The 16,059-nt window shown below is 40.6% G+C and overlaps 1 protein-coding gene across 1 annotated transcript in view; it reads left to right on the top strand.

Moving 5' to 3' along the window:
• The window catches only part of itga9 (integrin, alpha 9), a 385,198-nt gene that overhangs the window by 83,846 nt on the left and 285,293 nt on the right, over positions 1 to 16,059 (top strand). Inside the window, exons 11-12 of the mRNA XM_072571044.1 lie at positions 2,888 to 2,982; positions 7,574 to 7,664. Coding sequence (XP_072427145.1) covers positions 2,888 to 2,982; positions 7,574 to 7,664 — 186 coding nt within the window. The remainder of the gene's footprint in view (positions 1 to 2,887; positions 2,983 to 7,573; positions 7,665 to 16,059) is intronic.

The raw sequence follows: 16,059 nt of genomic DNA, 5'->3' as shown, positions 1-16,059 counted from the left end.
GGGACCTCAGTGTGTGAATATGGTTGGCCATCACTCCCACTCACGGAAATTCTGCAGAAACTGCCAAACTATTTCATTGCTGCACTCCAGCATACTGTACGCGATTGAACACACTCACCAATGCCCAACACTTCTTTGGGCTTACCAATTTGCAGCCTTCTTTAGGCTCTTCCACCAAATCCTTTCCTGAGCTTTTGGCAGCAAAATTGATCAGCTGTGTTCTCCTTACACCTGACCTGGTTTAAGTCTACTTGTGTCTGGTGTCTCTTCATAGGTTCATCCATTTTTAGTGACATCCTCTAAGTGATGGGCCATGCCAGTATCAGTACTCTTGGCTGCAAGGGTAAAATCACGTGTCATCATTGTTGCCGTTTGATTGGGGTTTCACTACTTGGACGTCTGAGAGGAGAAAGGCACAATGTTAAGATTTGAGTAGGAAAGGAAGATAAAGCTGTACATACTTGTATCACCTGCAGCTTGTAAATCTGAAAAATCCTGGCCAATAGCGTGTGCGTACAGGCTCACAGATACATTAATGGGGTAATGTGCTAGATGTCAAGCCCAATGAATCTCTGGGTTGTCACAAATGTGAACAATTGATGAAATCACCAAATTACACTATTTTACCTGACTGTCTCATTCATGTTCAAGGAATATACATGCCAGTATTTTATTTTTATTGACTGCAAAATAATAATTTTCTTTAATGAAACTGATTTTAACCTATGTCAAATGGTAGAAAGGGTAAGGTCTACAGTCCAATACAAAAAAAGTGTCATCTTTACACTGAAACAGAAAGAGAATATTCTCAATATACTTGCACTGTCTACAGGTAGAGAAGCAGCATTACTGTTTCAGGTCAACAATCTTCTCTCCCCCTTCATTGAAACTTGTCTGGTCTATATCTGAACTATCATCTCCTTTATCTCCGGTACACATTTAACAATTTACCTGCTAATCTGGGACAGACCCTTCTATGACTGACAAAAATTTAGCTCTCTTCCAGTTGAAACTCATTGTCCCATTGGGGTTTATTTTAGTTCTTTCCATGCGACTTGGTCCAACAAAATGATGAAAGCTCTCTTGTATACATCTCGACAATTTATCCCATTCTTAGTCATTACACTGAAGACCTCTTTTAACATTATTCTGTTGCTTTTACATTTTCCTGAAGTTTGCTTTGAGATTTGTCCCCTCTCCCCATTATTTGGTTAACAGTAACATAATGATGATAGCCACTTTTCTAAAAGTGTAACTTTTATTTCTGCCTTTGAATCTTTATGTACATCAACCTCTTCTCTACCTGTTGAATATCATCCCTCACGTCCCCCTGCATTCACTCCACTGTCTTTATCCCTTCCTTTTTCTCTGGAATATATTGTATATAGGGATAAGTTCCCATTCCTGCTATTGTTAGATCCAGGCTCTGTTATTGCTATAGCATAATTTCAGCAGAGGTTAGTTTGCGTTTGCCTCCAGAGTTAAGCCTTGCCCCCTTTTGCAGCAGTCACTGTGCTGTGTTCTGAGATTTAACTGCTCAGTCAGACACTTGGACACCTGCTGTGAAAAGGTAAGTATGTAAAGCAGTTGTGGGCATTGGTTAGGGTTATTATGCAAAGTGGGTAGGGTGTGAGGAGTGCCTGATGGGTAGGTTGCCAGATAAGTAGAGTACACGATAAGTAGAGTGCCAGGTCACCATCCGCTTTGGGTGATAGGTAGGTAGGGTGCCAGATGAGTGATGGGCTGCTTAGGTTAGGTTGACTGGTTTTAGGATGGGATGGTGTAGATGTCAGGGGCAGCAATGGGAAGAGGTTTCAGGCCCTGGGTCTTCAGGCTGTAGGAATCCTGTTAGGTTGGGGCAGGCTGGTTGTGGGGCGTGATTGCCAGGGGTCCAAAAGTATGGGGGATTATGTAATTAGTTGTGGGGTCAGCATAATAGTTACTTAACAGTTAAAGTAGGTTTTTAATCTTCTCACTCTCTCTTCCTTGCAAGTTATTGATGCAAGTGGAGCATCCCAAATTCTCCACCTTGAATGGATTCTTTTGGAGCATTCCAGTCATGAGATTTGCCCATTGGAGTTGTCAATTTCATGGGTAATTCCTTTGCAGTCAGCTGCATCTAGGATTCTTGTACAGTCCTGACCCACAGTTCCAGTCCACGCTGCTCCAACGGCTGTCTAACCATGGGAATTTCTGGACTAATGTAAGCCCATGTAATTGTGTGTACCTGCAGATTACTCGTCTAATTTGTAATTGTCCATCCATTTCAATGTACACACTCCAGATACGCCTTAGCATACTTTGTATTTCATCCTGCCTGATCTATTTTGTTTTTGACTGCTCATTATCCGAATATATTTACTTCTGCCAAATCTCTCCACTCTTTCTTCCATGTCTCTGATGTTTTATCCTGGTCCTTCTCCTTTTCCAATTTAAACCATCCTTCACATATATAAAGAGATAGTTTCAGAGAGAAATTGAAGATAAATTGAAAAGACCCATTAAGAATAGGGAGGTGCAGTAAGATGGGGTGGCAGGCGCATAACAGCTCAACTATATCATTTATTTTTACGAATCCTGCACTTAGGAATGGGGAATACATTGCAGCTACCTCCTGCATCACAGTTACAGGCCTGGGTCCAATCCCAAAGTGCTAAGGTCAGCACTAACCTGAATCCAAACCACAGCTGCTCGAACCAAGTCCAATACCACAACCGCCAGACCTCATTGATCCAATATCACAGTTGCTATGTCAATGGGTTTAATACCACAGCTGCAAGTGAAATTCCAGTCCACAAACCACTATCTGCATCAGAAGATGTATTCTCTCACCCACTCCCCAGTAACCATTTGCCAGCACTTACTGAAAGTAAGTTTTTCTTTTCAGATATTGCGATTGGAGCGCCCAATGAAAATGATTACCATGGAGCTGTCTACATTTACCATGGAGATGCCGCTGGAATAGTCTCCAAATACTCAATGGTAATTGTTCATTCATTTTCTTTTATCCTGTCATTGGATTTGAGCATTGCTGGCTTGGCTTGCATTTATTGTCCAACTCTAATTTCCCAGAGAGCATTGCTGTGATTCTGGAGTCGCACGTAGGCCAGACTGTGAGACAGTAGCAGATTTTCTCTCCTTACGTGAAGCAGATGGTTTTACAACAATGGTTACATAGTAGCCATTTGACAAGCACTGTTTGTCATTCCAGATTTTTATTGAACATTAGCTTGAGCCTCAGGGTTACCAGTCCAGTAACATTACCACTACATATCGACCTCCCCAGCGATCAGAAACCCACTTCCAATGATGACAGTTTGTGACATATTTTCCTCTTATGATATGACAGATTTTGGGCAAGTTTGAGGGTCTGGATTTTCACGTCAGGGTGAGAATTCGGACTCATGACTGATCCTGCATCCCTGTTCTTACCTCTGCCTGCACACGACAGGGATGGATGATTTCCTGGGAGCCCAAGCCCCAAGGGGCCTGAAGACAGATGAGTTTCCCAGTTTTTCAGTGAGTCTGAGATATAGACATTGCCATAGTAGAAAGGAGATCCATTCAATATCTATAAGTGCCTAATTGATGTAGGGCAACCGTCTTGAGGATTGGAGGGTTCTGCCAAACAAGAGGTGTGAGGACAGATAGATACAGTGGGTAGGGGGGGGAGGGGGGGGGGGTCGTTGGTAGCTCTAAAGTGCTGAGGCAAAAATGATATGTTTCTGCTTCAATGTCACAGAAGACAAGCTGACTACTATGGATGGATGGTTTATTGACATTTTCTCCTTGGCCATCCAATATGCATTGTCTTCATCTTCATTTCTCTGACAATTTATTAAGTAGGAAGCTGTTCTCTGGGGCCATTCAAGACCTTATCATGGTGGGCACAATGGTTTGGGAGGAGGCCTGGGGAGGAAATTGCAAGGATAGGGCATCATGGAGTTGGGTTGGGAGGATATGCTTCAAAGAGAATAATGATTATACGCATGAATTCACAGATCTTCTGAAACTGACTGCACAGCAGAACTCTGCTCTGCTTATGGCCATTTTGTAGCTGAGGAGGAATCAGTGTTGTGGGGCACAGAAGCAGCACCAGCAGGCACAGGCTACAGACTAGCCTGCAGAGGTGTAAGATCTGGGTTACCATGGTTACAATGAGCATTGGCCAGAAACTACATCCACACATGTTGCTGCAGTGCAGAAGGTGGTCAGGGTGTCCCAGGAGTTTGTTTCCTTCATCTCCCAGCTTCTGGACAAGCAACGGTGACTGCCAGAATGGTTTGGCTACCCCCCCCCCCCCCCCCCCCCCCCCCCCACCCCTCTGAAAAGGTTCCAGTGGCTCTGAAACAGAGCTCATTTGGGAGACCCACTGAGGAGCTCTGAGGAATTTTCCAGTCAGGCTATTTTCAAAATGAAGCTGAGAGGCGACCGATGATCTGTTTGTTAAAATGTGTGAATTTGTGTTCCTTCTCTTAGAGTCAAGCAGCCATGCTGGTCAGGTTTTCTGTGATAGTTCATTTTCCCACGAGTACAAGACCCAATCAATTGCAGCTACATTGCAACAGCCACCTGTATTCATCAATAGGAAAGGTTTCCACTTCCTTTAATGTACAGTCTGCTGTCTCCACACCATTTGAATATTCTGTGTCTGCACTTGATATATAGCAAGCTGTCACAACTCCCACGTTCTGCAGTACGTTCAGGCATTCCACCCCCCCACCCCACTGCCCCGGTTACGGGTGCTGCTTATACAGAGGAGCTACCCCTCACGATCCGACTTATAACTACAATCCTCTGACTGATATCAAGGAGAGGTACAACATTATTCCAATAGGGCTATTGTTGAACAAATCGCTGGACTGCTCAGAGACAGAGATTCCAGTGTGTTGACTGCTCAGGCCCTGCAATGTACACCATCTGCATTATCATGGTATGCTGTGCCCTCCACAGCCACACTCAGCAAAGGGGGGATATCTTAGAGAAAGGTGTATGATGTCTCCTCAAATGAGGAAGGGGAAATAATGTGTCATAATGTGGGTTAAGAGGTGAGTCACCAAGAGGAAAAAGTCAAGACAGTGGTCTGATGAGGCTGGCAGACCCACAAAAACCTTTTTGCAATCGGAATCCAGGTCAGTTAAGCTTTCAAGATGTGCTTGGTTTTGTTCTTGGAAACCACTGGTTCGGAGCCCGCTGTTTCCTGTTTGGGTGGTCATGCTGTTTCCTCTTTGAGACATGGATAATTGATTGAGGACTTTTTCACTTTACTCTGTTAGTTGAAGTAAAGAATATTTCATTGTGCGGGTACTGTGATCACTTAAGTGTCAAAATGTGTGAACAAACCTCACATTTGGACAAATTGCTTGCAGCTGTACATGCACAACACACTATAATCCTGTGACAAAGGACTCCCAGAAGGAAGCTTGATTATGGGCCTTACCTTCAGAAAAGAGGAGGCAGATTAGGTCAAACACACCCTGGAGAACACACTCCCCTTTACCTGCATCCTGGCTGATGGTATTCATTGCCTTATTCCCTCATTATCTGGAGAATATTTGTCTCCTCACCTACACCGGTGCAATCAGTGAGCATCCTTCATGACTGCTTCCCCACCTTAGGGCATGATGAATCCAAACAATCAACTCTTATTCTAAGAATGTTCTACATTTGTTTACTTGATAAGAGGATACACAAGAACAGTGAGTTGATAATGAATACAAAGACCTTTAAAAGCATTAAATTTAATACCACATATTAACCTTGTTAATGCAATTAAGTTCATAGGGTGAAAGGTACCAAAGCATTGTGATTGTAAAAATAGTTAAGGAATAGAAAACCGATTTGGGAAATAGTTGTTATCTTTTGAATGTATACAGTGGAGTCCCCAAGGTTCAGGCTACGACCATTACTGTTCTCAGAATAATGACTTGGACTTGGGTACACTAAGCACAATTTCAAAATTGCAATACCATGAAACTTAGAAATGTAATATCAAGAGAACGTACAAAGAACAATACCACACAGGAACAGGCCTTTGGCCCTTAATGCTTGTGCTGACAGAGTTTCCTCTTCCATATTAAAACTTTAGAGACATGGCAGATGAAATTCAGTACAGAAAAGTGATGTTGATAGATTTTTATTGGAAAAATGAGAAACAATAACATAAATTAAAGATCTATTTTGATAGAGGATGGGGTAACCATGCACAAATATTTGAAAGTTGTAGACAAGTTAAGATAGCAGTTAATAAAACATAAGGGATTTATACATGGAGGCATAGAGTACAAAAGCCAGGATATTTGCCAGGATGTTACCCTAAATCTCCAGAAAATGCAATTCAAATTCAGCTGAAGTAAATGTTGAAGTTGTTAGGAGGGTGTAAAACTTTGAACAGGGGATAGAAGAAATTTACACTAAAGTTCTGGGATAATGGTTCTGAATTGAGGGATTACAGTAATGGGGATAGATTAGAGATGGTGGGATTGTGAATCTTTGAGCAGAGGTGAAGAGAAGATTTCTTAAGAGGTGATTACAATCCTGAATGATGTAAACAGAGACAAACTCTTCTCACTGACTGAACAATTGATAACAAGAGAGCCAGATTTAAGATAATTAGTGGAAGAACTTGAGACAAGATGAGGGAAAGCATTTTTGCACAAAGTGGTTAGGAATTGAATTGCACTTCCTGATAGGATAATGACAATAGCTTTGATGTTGGCTTTCAAGATGAATTTGGTCAATTTTTTTTTAATGTGAAGAGAAAAGAATTGCAGGGATATGGGAAAAGAACAAAAAGATGGACTAACTTGACTGCTTTTTGAAAGAGCTGATGTCGTCCTTCTGTGAATTCTGATTGAAGCTGTTGAAATCCTATGAAGAATTTTGTTTCTAATTTAAGGTGCTGTTTGATTGAGCAGAGCACACTGCAGGGTTAAGTTTCATTTATTGCCAGACAAGAAATATGAGTCTGTCTGACATCTTGTTTGACATCTTGTCGGCTTGATGTCAATGAGCACGAAAATATATTGTGATGCAAAATGGGTTGCTGAACTGTTCCCACTTTCTTGTCTCGCTCTCAATGTGATTTCCCAACATTATTCATTTAATCAATGGCTTTGAAAACACAATATAACTGCTACTCAGGATGAGAGGAATATTCACTTATAAATGTGCTGCTTTATAGACTTCAAAGTGTTTCCCCTGATTAAGTTTGAAAAAGAGATTGTATATCACTGCTGTCAAACAGATGACATTTATATTTGTTTGAAATTGTCACCTTGTCCTATTTAAAGCTCCTAGATTTTGAATGACAAGCCCCCATAGATAATTAGAAAATACTTCAAAATTATAGCACTTGGGTTCAGTAATGACAGAAGGTAAGTTGGTAAATTAGATGTTTGCCGTTTTACTCAGAGATATGCTGTCTAGAATCCTTGACTGGAGTCTCATGCAAACTCCAGCATCAGATGTTTTAAATGATGCTAGCTTAATGTCTCCTCTAATGCAAGAAATTTTCTGTTTTCTCTCCTGCAGTTTTTCTAATTTTTTTTGCTTCTTCCTCCCCCACCTCTAGAGGATTTCAGGACAGACAATCAATCCAATATTGCGCATGTTTGGCCAGTCGATATCAGGAGGAGTGGACATGGATGGAAATGCTTATCCAGGTATGTGAGTTGAAAGCCATTTTGGAAAATGTTTTGTTGTATCTTGTCTCTTATCCAAAACTTGTCAAGGTTAGCCTAAGCTGTTTGATTTCAATATGTCGGTATGCTTATGTTTTTGGCTACATGTACTGCAGCCGATTGAAATTTGGCTGTAGTTTGTTTCCATTATAGGACATGTTTTATGTGCATTCTTTCATGCTGAGGCATTTTTCAGCATGTTAAGCCTGTTTTGAGTACAATGGTTACTTAATACAATGTAGGCAGTATTGAATAATAGCATGGAAGAGATTTATAGTTTATGTTACAGTCTGGACTGTAACATATTTCCATCACATTCAACCTTTCCTCAATTCAATCATACTTTTGTGAAAATGCCTGCTATCCTGAGTGCCTTTCATACATATTTCCCATATATTGAGTTGATACGTTGGAACAGAGTAGACCATTCAGCCCCTTGGAGCTGTTCTAGCAACCAGTTAGATTAATGGCTGATCTGTCCTTTAAATCAATTTATTTGCTTTGGGACTGTAATCCTCGATAGACTTGCCCAACAATAAATCAATCAATCCTAGCAGGTTTCTGCCCTTGTTCCTAGTGTCTTAATTTTAGTTGGCAGAGATTAAGTTTTTCTTCAGGAATGTGGGGGTAGCCCAAGGGGAGCTGTGAGATAAGTGGGACCGGAGGGAAGGTAGTTGGGAATGTCATGTAGCTGGATGCATATGGGGGTGGTGGTGATAGATCGCAGTGGAAGGTGGAGCGGATAGTTGGAAAGGAAGATGGACAGGTAGGACAGTTCATTGCCACCCTTTGCTCTGAACCATCACCCACCCCCACCCCCCCCATCTTTATCTAACTATCCCAGCTACCTTCTCGCCAGCACCACCTCTCCCCCCTCATTTATCTCTCAGGCCCTTTCGGGCCTCCCCTCAATCCTGATGGAGAACTTATGCTCGAAACGTCGACTCTCCTGCTCCTCGATGGTGCCTGACCAGCTGTGCTTTTCCAGCACCACACTTTTTTTGACTCTGATCTCCAGCATCTGCAGTGCTCACTTCCTCCTGGAGGATGAGGGTGTGGGTAATAAACCCATATCCTGCACTCTCAATGTGGCTGGCTTCATTGCAAGGTTAGCCACCTCCTTGACCTCTGCAATTTTCAAGGAGTCAACAATTTCATCATGTCTCTCAGTTCACAGATCTCAGAGGACTTGTGAACCATAGCTTGAATTTAGAAAACATTTGAAGAGTAAACTCAAAAGTATTATTTACATCTCTCGTTCTCTTTTGATGTTCCCCGTGATCCTTTCATTTAACTGAGTGTCAATCATCCACCAGTCCTGCTGTTTGCAATGGCCTCTCGTGATGTCCACCTTAACTCATGTTCCTCCTTGGCCATTCACCCAGTATGTAATAGTTATACAAAAACACACAATACAAACAATGGCAAGTGTGGAACTGATGAGAAAAACTAAAGTACCTGTTCACTAATGTTTTTATGAAAGAAAAAACGCTGTTACTATAACCCTTTAAAAGTGTCAATCAGACAGACCATTGAACTAGCAGGTGGGCTGCAAATACCCACACCTCTGAATTATCTCAGAAGAATGTCCAAATAACTACAGAGACATTGAGGAAAGAGTTTACAGAATAAATGCCACTGAATATAACTGCTAAAATATATCAATCCAGCTGAGTCAGCAGTTCACCTCCTTTGTCAAAAATTCAGAAGTATTATTCATTCTCCCTTCATGTTCCCAATGATTCTTCTGTTCAACTGAGTGTTAACTCATCCACCAGTCCAGCCTTTTACAATGGCCTGTCTTCTGAGCTAATACTTTTATTGGTCTGGAGTCCAATCAAATCTCATTATGCATTAACCCCTTAATAGGTAAAAATGAGGTGGAAAATGACAAGAACTGACATCCATGGCAGTTCCATTCTGACTGTATAGGGAGTGCTAATCTATAATGTTTATCTCATAATATTCATGGAGAGTATTAGATATTTTCTGATCAACCTGTTCAGAAATGTTAACACCTGTGAAACCGGTGGAACTTGAACTCAAGATTATCAGATGTAGGAACATAATGCCCCACTAGACCCCCTCATGGTAAGGAATATAATGATACAGTTATGGGTATAACACAAACCAGTTTTTTTTTGAAACTATGATTTAGTATTCAGTGTGACAACTTTAAAAGCTTTTTAGAAGTAAATTAGGTAGCAATATTGGAGGGGGGGAAAGTCTGAACAGGAAGCAGAGACAAAATTATTATGCCATTTTATGACTACAAGTAATAGCAGTAATGATTTCCAAGAATATGTTCCGGATGCTGCTTTGTTTAAGCTATTTTCCCTGGAGTGTCGGAGGCTGAGGGGTGACCATGTAGAAGTTTATAAAAGCATGATGGGCATGGATTGGGTCAATAGGCAAGGTTTTTGCCCTGTGGTGGGGGGAGTCCAAAACTATAGGGCATAGATTTAAAGTGAGAGAGGAAACATTTAAAAGGGACCTAAGGAGCAACCTTTTTCCGCGGAGGGTGGTATGAGCTGCCAGAGGTGGTGGAGGCTGGTACAATTACAACATTTAAAAAGCATTTGGATAGATGTATGAATAGAAGGGGTTTTGAAGAATATGGGCCAAATGCTGGCATATGCAACTAGATAACTTTAGGATATGTGGTCGGCATGGGTGAGTTAGACCAAAGGGTCTGTTTCCATGCTGTACATTCTCTATGATTCTGCATGGCTTAGTGATGTGAGCAAAGGATTGGAGTCAATGTCGTCCTTCTTGGCAAGAGGTTACAGAGGGTTTTTATCAATACCATTCGTGCCAGTACCTACCAGAATTATATTGGGAATTGAAGAGCAACATCTGGCTCTCCACATTGGTTGAGAGAAAAATAGAGGGAAAAGAGCATTCCAATGTAGGTGACAACTCCTTTACAGCTAAGATCATGAAATTAGCATGTAGTGAAAGGAAGTGATAAAATTACAACAGCTAACTCGAAGATGGAATTAGACATGAGGAGCTTTGCTTTTAAGATTTTTTGCATTTCTCCATGGGTATTTAAGATATATTATGGAGCACATGTACGCCAGCAGATAGCATGGTAGATCATGTGGAGAGTAGAGTTGCAACAACACAGTCAGGTTGACTGCAAAATAGGCTGTGTGCACATCTTTCACAGTGCCAGTTCCTGACAGATGATAACCAGTTTAGGAACCAAGAGAAGGCCTGAGTGCATCTGCAGAGAATGAAATAAGACCGTGTTTGGGGTCCAATATGACTCTTTCTTGGAACTAGTGGAAAAGTGATGGATCTCGTGCTGCAGGTAAAGGTGAGGAAGAACAAGTGAAACAGAAGGGAAGATTAGAGGCCAAGCCAGATTCGAGGTCACAAGTGTTAAGAACAGAAGGCAAAATGAGTGGCAATGGTTGTAGAAATTGGAGATAGATTCAGAATAGGTGCTGATAGTAGTTGTTAATGGCAGAATCTAGATTAACTGTGCTGAAAGCAAAGCTAAGAAAACCAGACATATCGGGCATGGTTGGGGGAGTGGAGGGTGGGGAAGCATTGGAAACAAAATGAGAGAGTTCATGCTCAATGTTGAGTTCAATGTCGAACTCCGTGTCATGTCGAGAAGGCTGCCAAGTGTTTAAGTGGAAAATGAGGTGCTGTTTTTCAAACTTGTATTTGCTGGAACACTAGCAGGCCTGGGGCAGAAGTGTGAGCAATAAGATGGTCTATCGAAGTGGCAAGCAAACAGAAGGTTGGGGTTGTGCTTGCGGACTGAGTGGATGTGTTCAGCAAAGTGGTCACCCAGTCCATGCTTTTGACTTCCCAAAACAATAAGACTTCATGTTCAGCATTGAAAACATTAGTCCAGGTTTACTGTCCATCCCCCCCATCATTCACTGTAGGATCTCTGGACAGTCATCTAGACTCAACGTTAGCTTGCTTTCTCTCCATGGATGTTGCCTCATCCATTGTGATCTCCAGCACGTTTTTGATTTTATCACCATTTACTGTATGTCTGCTTTGCTTGGCTTTACTTTCAGCAGAGCTGGCCTATGTTCTGACTTAACACTTACAATTAGAACCTGCTTTGGGCCAAATCAGGAAAATCCCCTCACAAATTTCTCGCTGAACATTATTTAAAGAAGTTTGAATGTGTCTTTGAATGGAAAAGCACAGTGAATGGTTAGGATTTAGAAAGCAGGACTGTGAGTACTTTGTAACTTCCAAAGGGAATCTGGATTATTCTTTGAGGGAATAAAGCATTTGTAGGGATCTGTGGAAAGAGAGCGAAAGAGGACTGAGAATTTACTTTTCAAAAGCTCAGACTCAATGGACTGATTGACCACCAACTGTGCTGTATTTTCTGTGATTCTATAACTGGAAATGTCCTTCACTCAGCAACTTGACAAATTTCTGTTTAGAGCACAGATGGTCTGGTAGTCTGTTCCAGAGAATGATGACTCTCAAGCTGACTGTTTGCTTAACATCTTTGAGTTAAAAATAGTCTTTTCAATTGGACAGAATCTAGTTTTCCTCATTTTTAATAAGCTCAATATGTCGCTCAATTCCTTTTAAAAAAAATAAATAAACAATATGAATCCTTGGAGCGTGTACTTGCAATCTGATAGCCTTCACTGGCATCTTCTCTACAGCCCTAATATTCTTCATCTTGTTCACAAACCAATATTGGAATACAAAATCTATGATATCCTAAATCTGGTGATCTGAACTGTACTCGGATGCTGTTATAGAATACCACTCTACCCTGTCTTTTCCTTGATCACTAAACCAATACGTTATCTTGTAAACATATCTCAAGGTTCCCCTCTTGGTGATCAATTTGTGACTTCGATTCAGGTTTTTTTCAGAACTGTGACAAAGAGAGGACCATGATTGTAAAAATTCCAATGTGTAGCTATAGGAAAAAAGGGCACGGATTTTGGAGATGGTGTAAAAGGGATATTGCAGAAGACGGTCAATCTTAAATGGGCAAGTCTATCTTATCTGTTTGACACTCTCTCATGATTTATTTCTTCCATTCATGTTCTACATGGCACTTTGTCAAATACATTTTAGTAAATCTCTGTATACAATGTCAGTGGGTTTCCTGAAACCAATGTTGGAAATCCTTAAAAATCCATTAGCCTCCTTGAAGTGGTTGTAAATAACATCCCTACAATTGACGTCAAACTGTCAGGTTTATTAGTCACAGAGTGTGATTTCTTTATCTCAATAAATAATAGGGCCATAGACATCTTTCTCAATCTATTGGAACACATCTAGTTGTTAAATATAAGAGCCACTGGCTCTCATCCAATATTATTCATTTCTGTATACACTTTGGAGCAGATGGAGCTGAAAATGTGTTGCTGGAAAAGCGCAGCAGGTCAGGCAGCATCCAAGGTGCAGGAGAATTGACGTTTCGGGCATGAGCCTTTCTTCAGCCCTGAAGAAGGGCTCATGCCCAAAACGTCAATTCTCCTGCTCCTTGGATGCCGCCTGACCTGCTGCGCTTTTCCAGCAACACATGTTCAGCTCTGATCTCCAGCATCTGCAGTCCTCACTTTCTCCTTGGAGCAGATGGAATCAGGCCCATCAGCATGATCAACTTTTAAGTGCCTGAATCTTTGCTAAGACTACTTCTGTACTTTCTTGTATTGAAGCAATTTTAATTGTGTCTTTAGCTTAAAATACCAAGGCTATAGTACCATCTTCAGATGTGAAAATCTTTGCAGGTGGACTGACCATGACATGTGTATATTTTCTTTACATTTCTTTATGCTACTTCCTTATGTGGTTAAAACATTGGTACCTCATTTAAATCGTTACAAGTCGTTTGTCTAATAGGGAGTGAGACTGTGGTGACTTTACATTTTTACAATGTACATTTTAAAAGATTTGAATGACCTGAAACTGGGAAGCATTGTGAGTTGAGAAGGAGATGGTGCAGAGCTTCAAAAGAATGTGGAGAAATTGGTAGAATGCGTGCACAAGTGACGGATGGAATTCAGTGTGGAGAAGTGCACAATGATTCATTGATTGGAAGACTGAGATAATATGAAATATAGAGCACATTCTAAGGAGGATGTATGAACTGAGAAATCTATATGTGTCTGTGTAAAGCATTGAATGTAGCAGAATAGATTAAGTGCTTCATGAAACATACATCATCAAGATTTATTAACTGGGTGTGGTTTAAAAATGTAAGGTGGTTATGTTAAAAATCTATAACATACTGGTTCAGCCTCAGCTGGAGTATTTCTCAGTTCAGGACACCACACTATTGGAAATATGTGAGAACCTAGAGAGGGTGGAGAAAACAAAGTCATGTTGATGGTTCCAAGGATGAAGAACTTTATTTAGGTTTGAAGTTGCTCCATCTGCTCCAAAGTGTATACGGAAATGAATAATATTGGGTGTGAGCCAGTGGCTCTTATATTTAACAACTAGATGTGTTCCAATAGATTGAGAAAGATGTCTATAGGATTGTTTTTATTGGTGCAGAGAAGATTTGAAGGAAGATTTGGTAAAGGCCTTCGAAATCATAAAGATTCTTGGAAGATCTGTTCTTACTGGTAGTAGGTTTGAGAATGAGAGGGCACAGTTTCAAGGTAATTGGCAAAAGAAGCTTTAAAGACATTGTGAATAATGACAGTTGAGAATGTGCTACATAAGAGTGTGGTGAAGGCAGGTTCAATTAAGGTATTCGAGACAGAATGGGATTATTATCTGAGAAGGAAGAATATGCAGGCTAGTGGAGAACATGAGAATTACAAATTACTCATATGGAGACACAGTGCCAACTCAACAAACTAAATGGCCTCCTATGCTCTAGGGAAGGAACTTATAACCATATATTGGAAAGAATATATTGATACTGAGAGCACAGATGTCAGACAAAATATCATAGGCAGCAAACAACAAATACTGCATTTTGCCATAATTCTGTATTTTCAGTTTCACTGCACCAATTCTTGCCATGTACAAGGATTATAGACTAAGAAACTATAAACTATGCCTCAGTTGGTAGCAGCCTTGAAGGTTTTGGGTGTGAGGTCTGCTCCAGGACTTGAGCACAAAAATCCGCAGTGACATCAATGACATTCTATGCTATGAGAAGGAGCATGATGAAGGAGCGTTGCTCCGAAAGTTAGTGTGCTTCCAATTAAACCTGTTGGACTATAACCTGGTGTTGTGATTTTTAACTTTATGCTATGAGAGTTATGGTCTCTGAGATGAAATGTTAAATTGAGACTGTGTCTGCCCTCTCTAGTGAATATAAAAGATCCCCAAGGCACTATTTGAAGAACTGGAAACTTGGTCAATATTTATTCTTCACTTAACATTACAAGAATGCATTACTTTGCTATCATTCCTATTTATGGGAGATTGCTATGTGTAAGGTGGTGTGATGTTTCTTACACAACGTAGTGACAACAGTTACAGTGCTTCATTGTGTTTTCATTTAGATGGTTAGAGTGTGGTGCAGAATAATGCCAACAGTGCAGGTTCAATTCCCATACTGGCTGAAGTATATTATGGAGGTCTTCCTCTTTAGCCTTTAACATACTTGATGTGGATTGATGCTTTGCTAATATAGAGAGATTTCTGTGTCTCCTGGACTATGGCCAATTACCACTCATTGGCTATAAAGAGCTTTGGGATGTTTGGTGGTTGTGAAAGACACTATATAAATGCAAATGTTTTGTCCTTTCCCTCTCTGTGATTAGATTAGATTACTTACAGATTGTATGTGTATTAAGTTTAATGGGTAAAATGTTGAGTTGATGGACATATTTCCATGGATTTAAGATTTGCAGCTCACCTGATATGGGCCAAAAAGTAGGTGCTTGAATCATTGGACCGCTTTGATTAGGTTACAGGCTAAGACCATACAACTGCTTGAGTGATTTGTTAATCTGCAGAGAAATTATGGTGAAATTCAACTTTGCACAGAGTCTGTCAATTCTTTTTTTCAGTCACTTGTGTAATCATTAAGTGAAACTTCAATGATGTTTTGGGAAGACTGTATTTGTTCTACATGACCTGAAATTATTGGTACTTCAATAATTTTTGAGACATTAATATTGTACATTCCACATGACTCCCTCCCTTTTTCTAAATTACACACCTTTTTCAGGCATCTCTGTATTTTCTTTTTGTGAATCAATCTGTTTGGACATGTGGTCATCATACTTTGTGGCGAGTCTTGAACCAGGACCTTTTGTTCTAAACGTGGGGACACTATGACTATTGCATAAGTCCCTAGTCATTCTCGGCTTCCCACTATTTTCTAATAGGTAACTATCAATCTTAACTCGATACCAGTACACATCCAAAAAAAAGTATCCGTACGTTGCAGGAGCAAATTACT

Source organism: Chiloscyllium punctatum, chromosome 5, assembly GCF_047496795.1.
Source record: "Chiloscyllium punctatum isolate Juve2018m chromosome 5, sChiPun1.3, whole genome shotgun sequence".
Lineage (NCBI taxonomy): Eukaryota > Metazoa > Chordata > Chondrichthyes > Orectolobiformes > Hemiscylliidae > Chiloscyllium > Chiloscyllium punctatum.
This window is presented reverse-complemented; position numbering and strand designations above follow the sequence as displayed.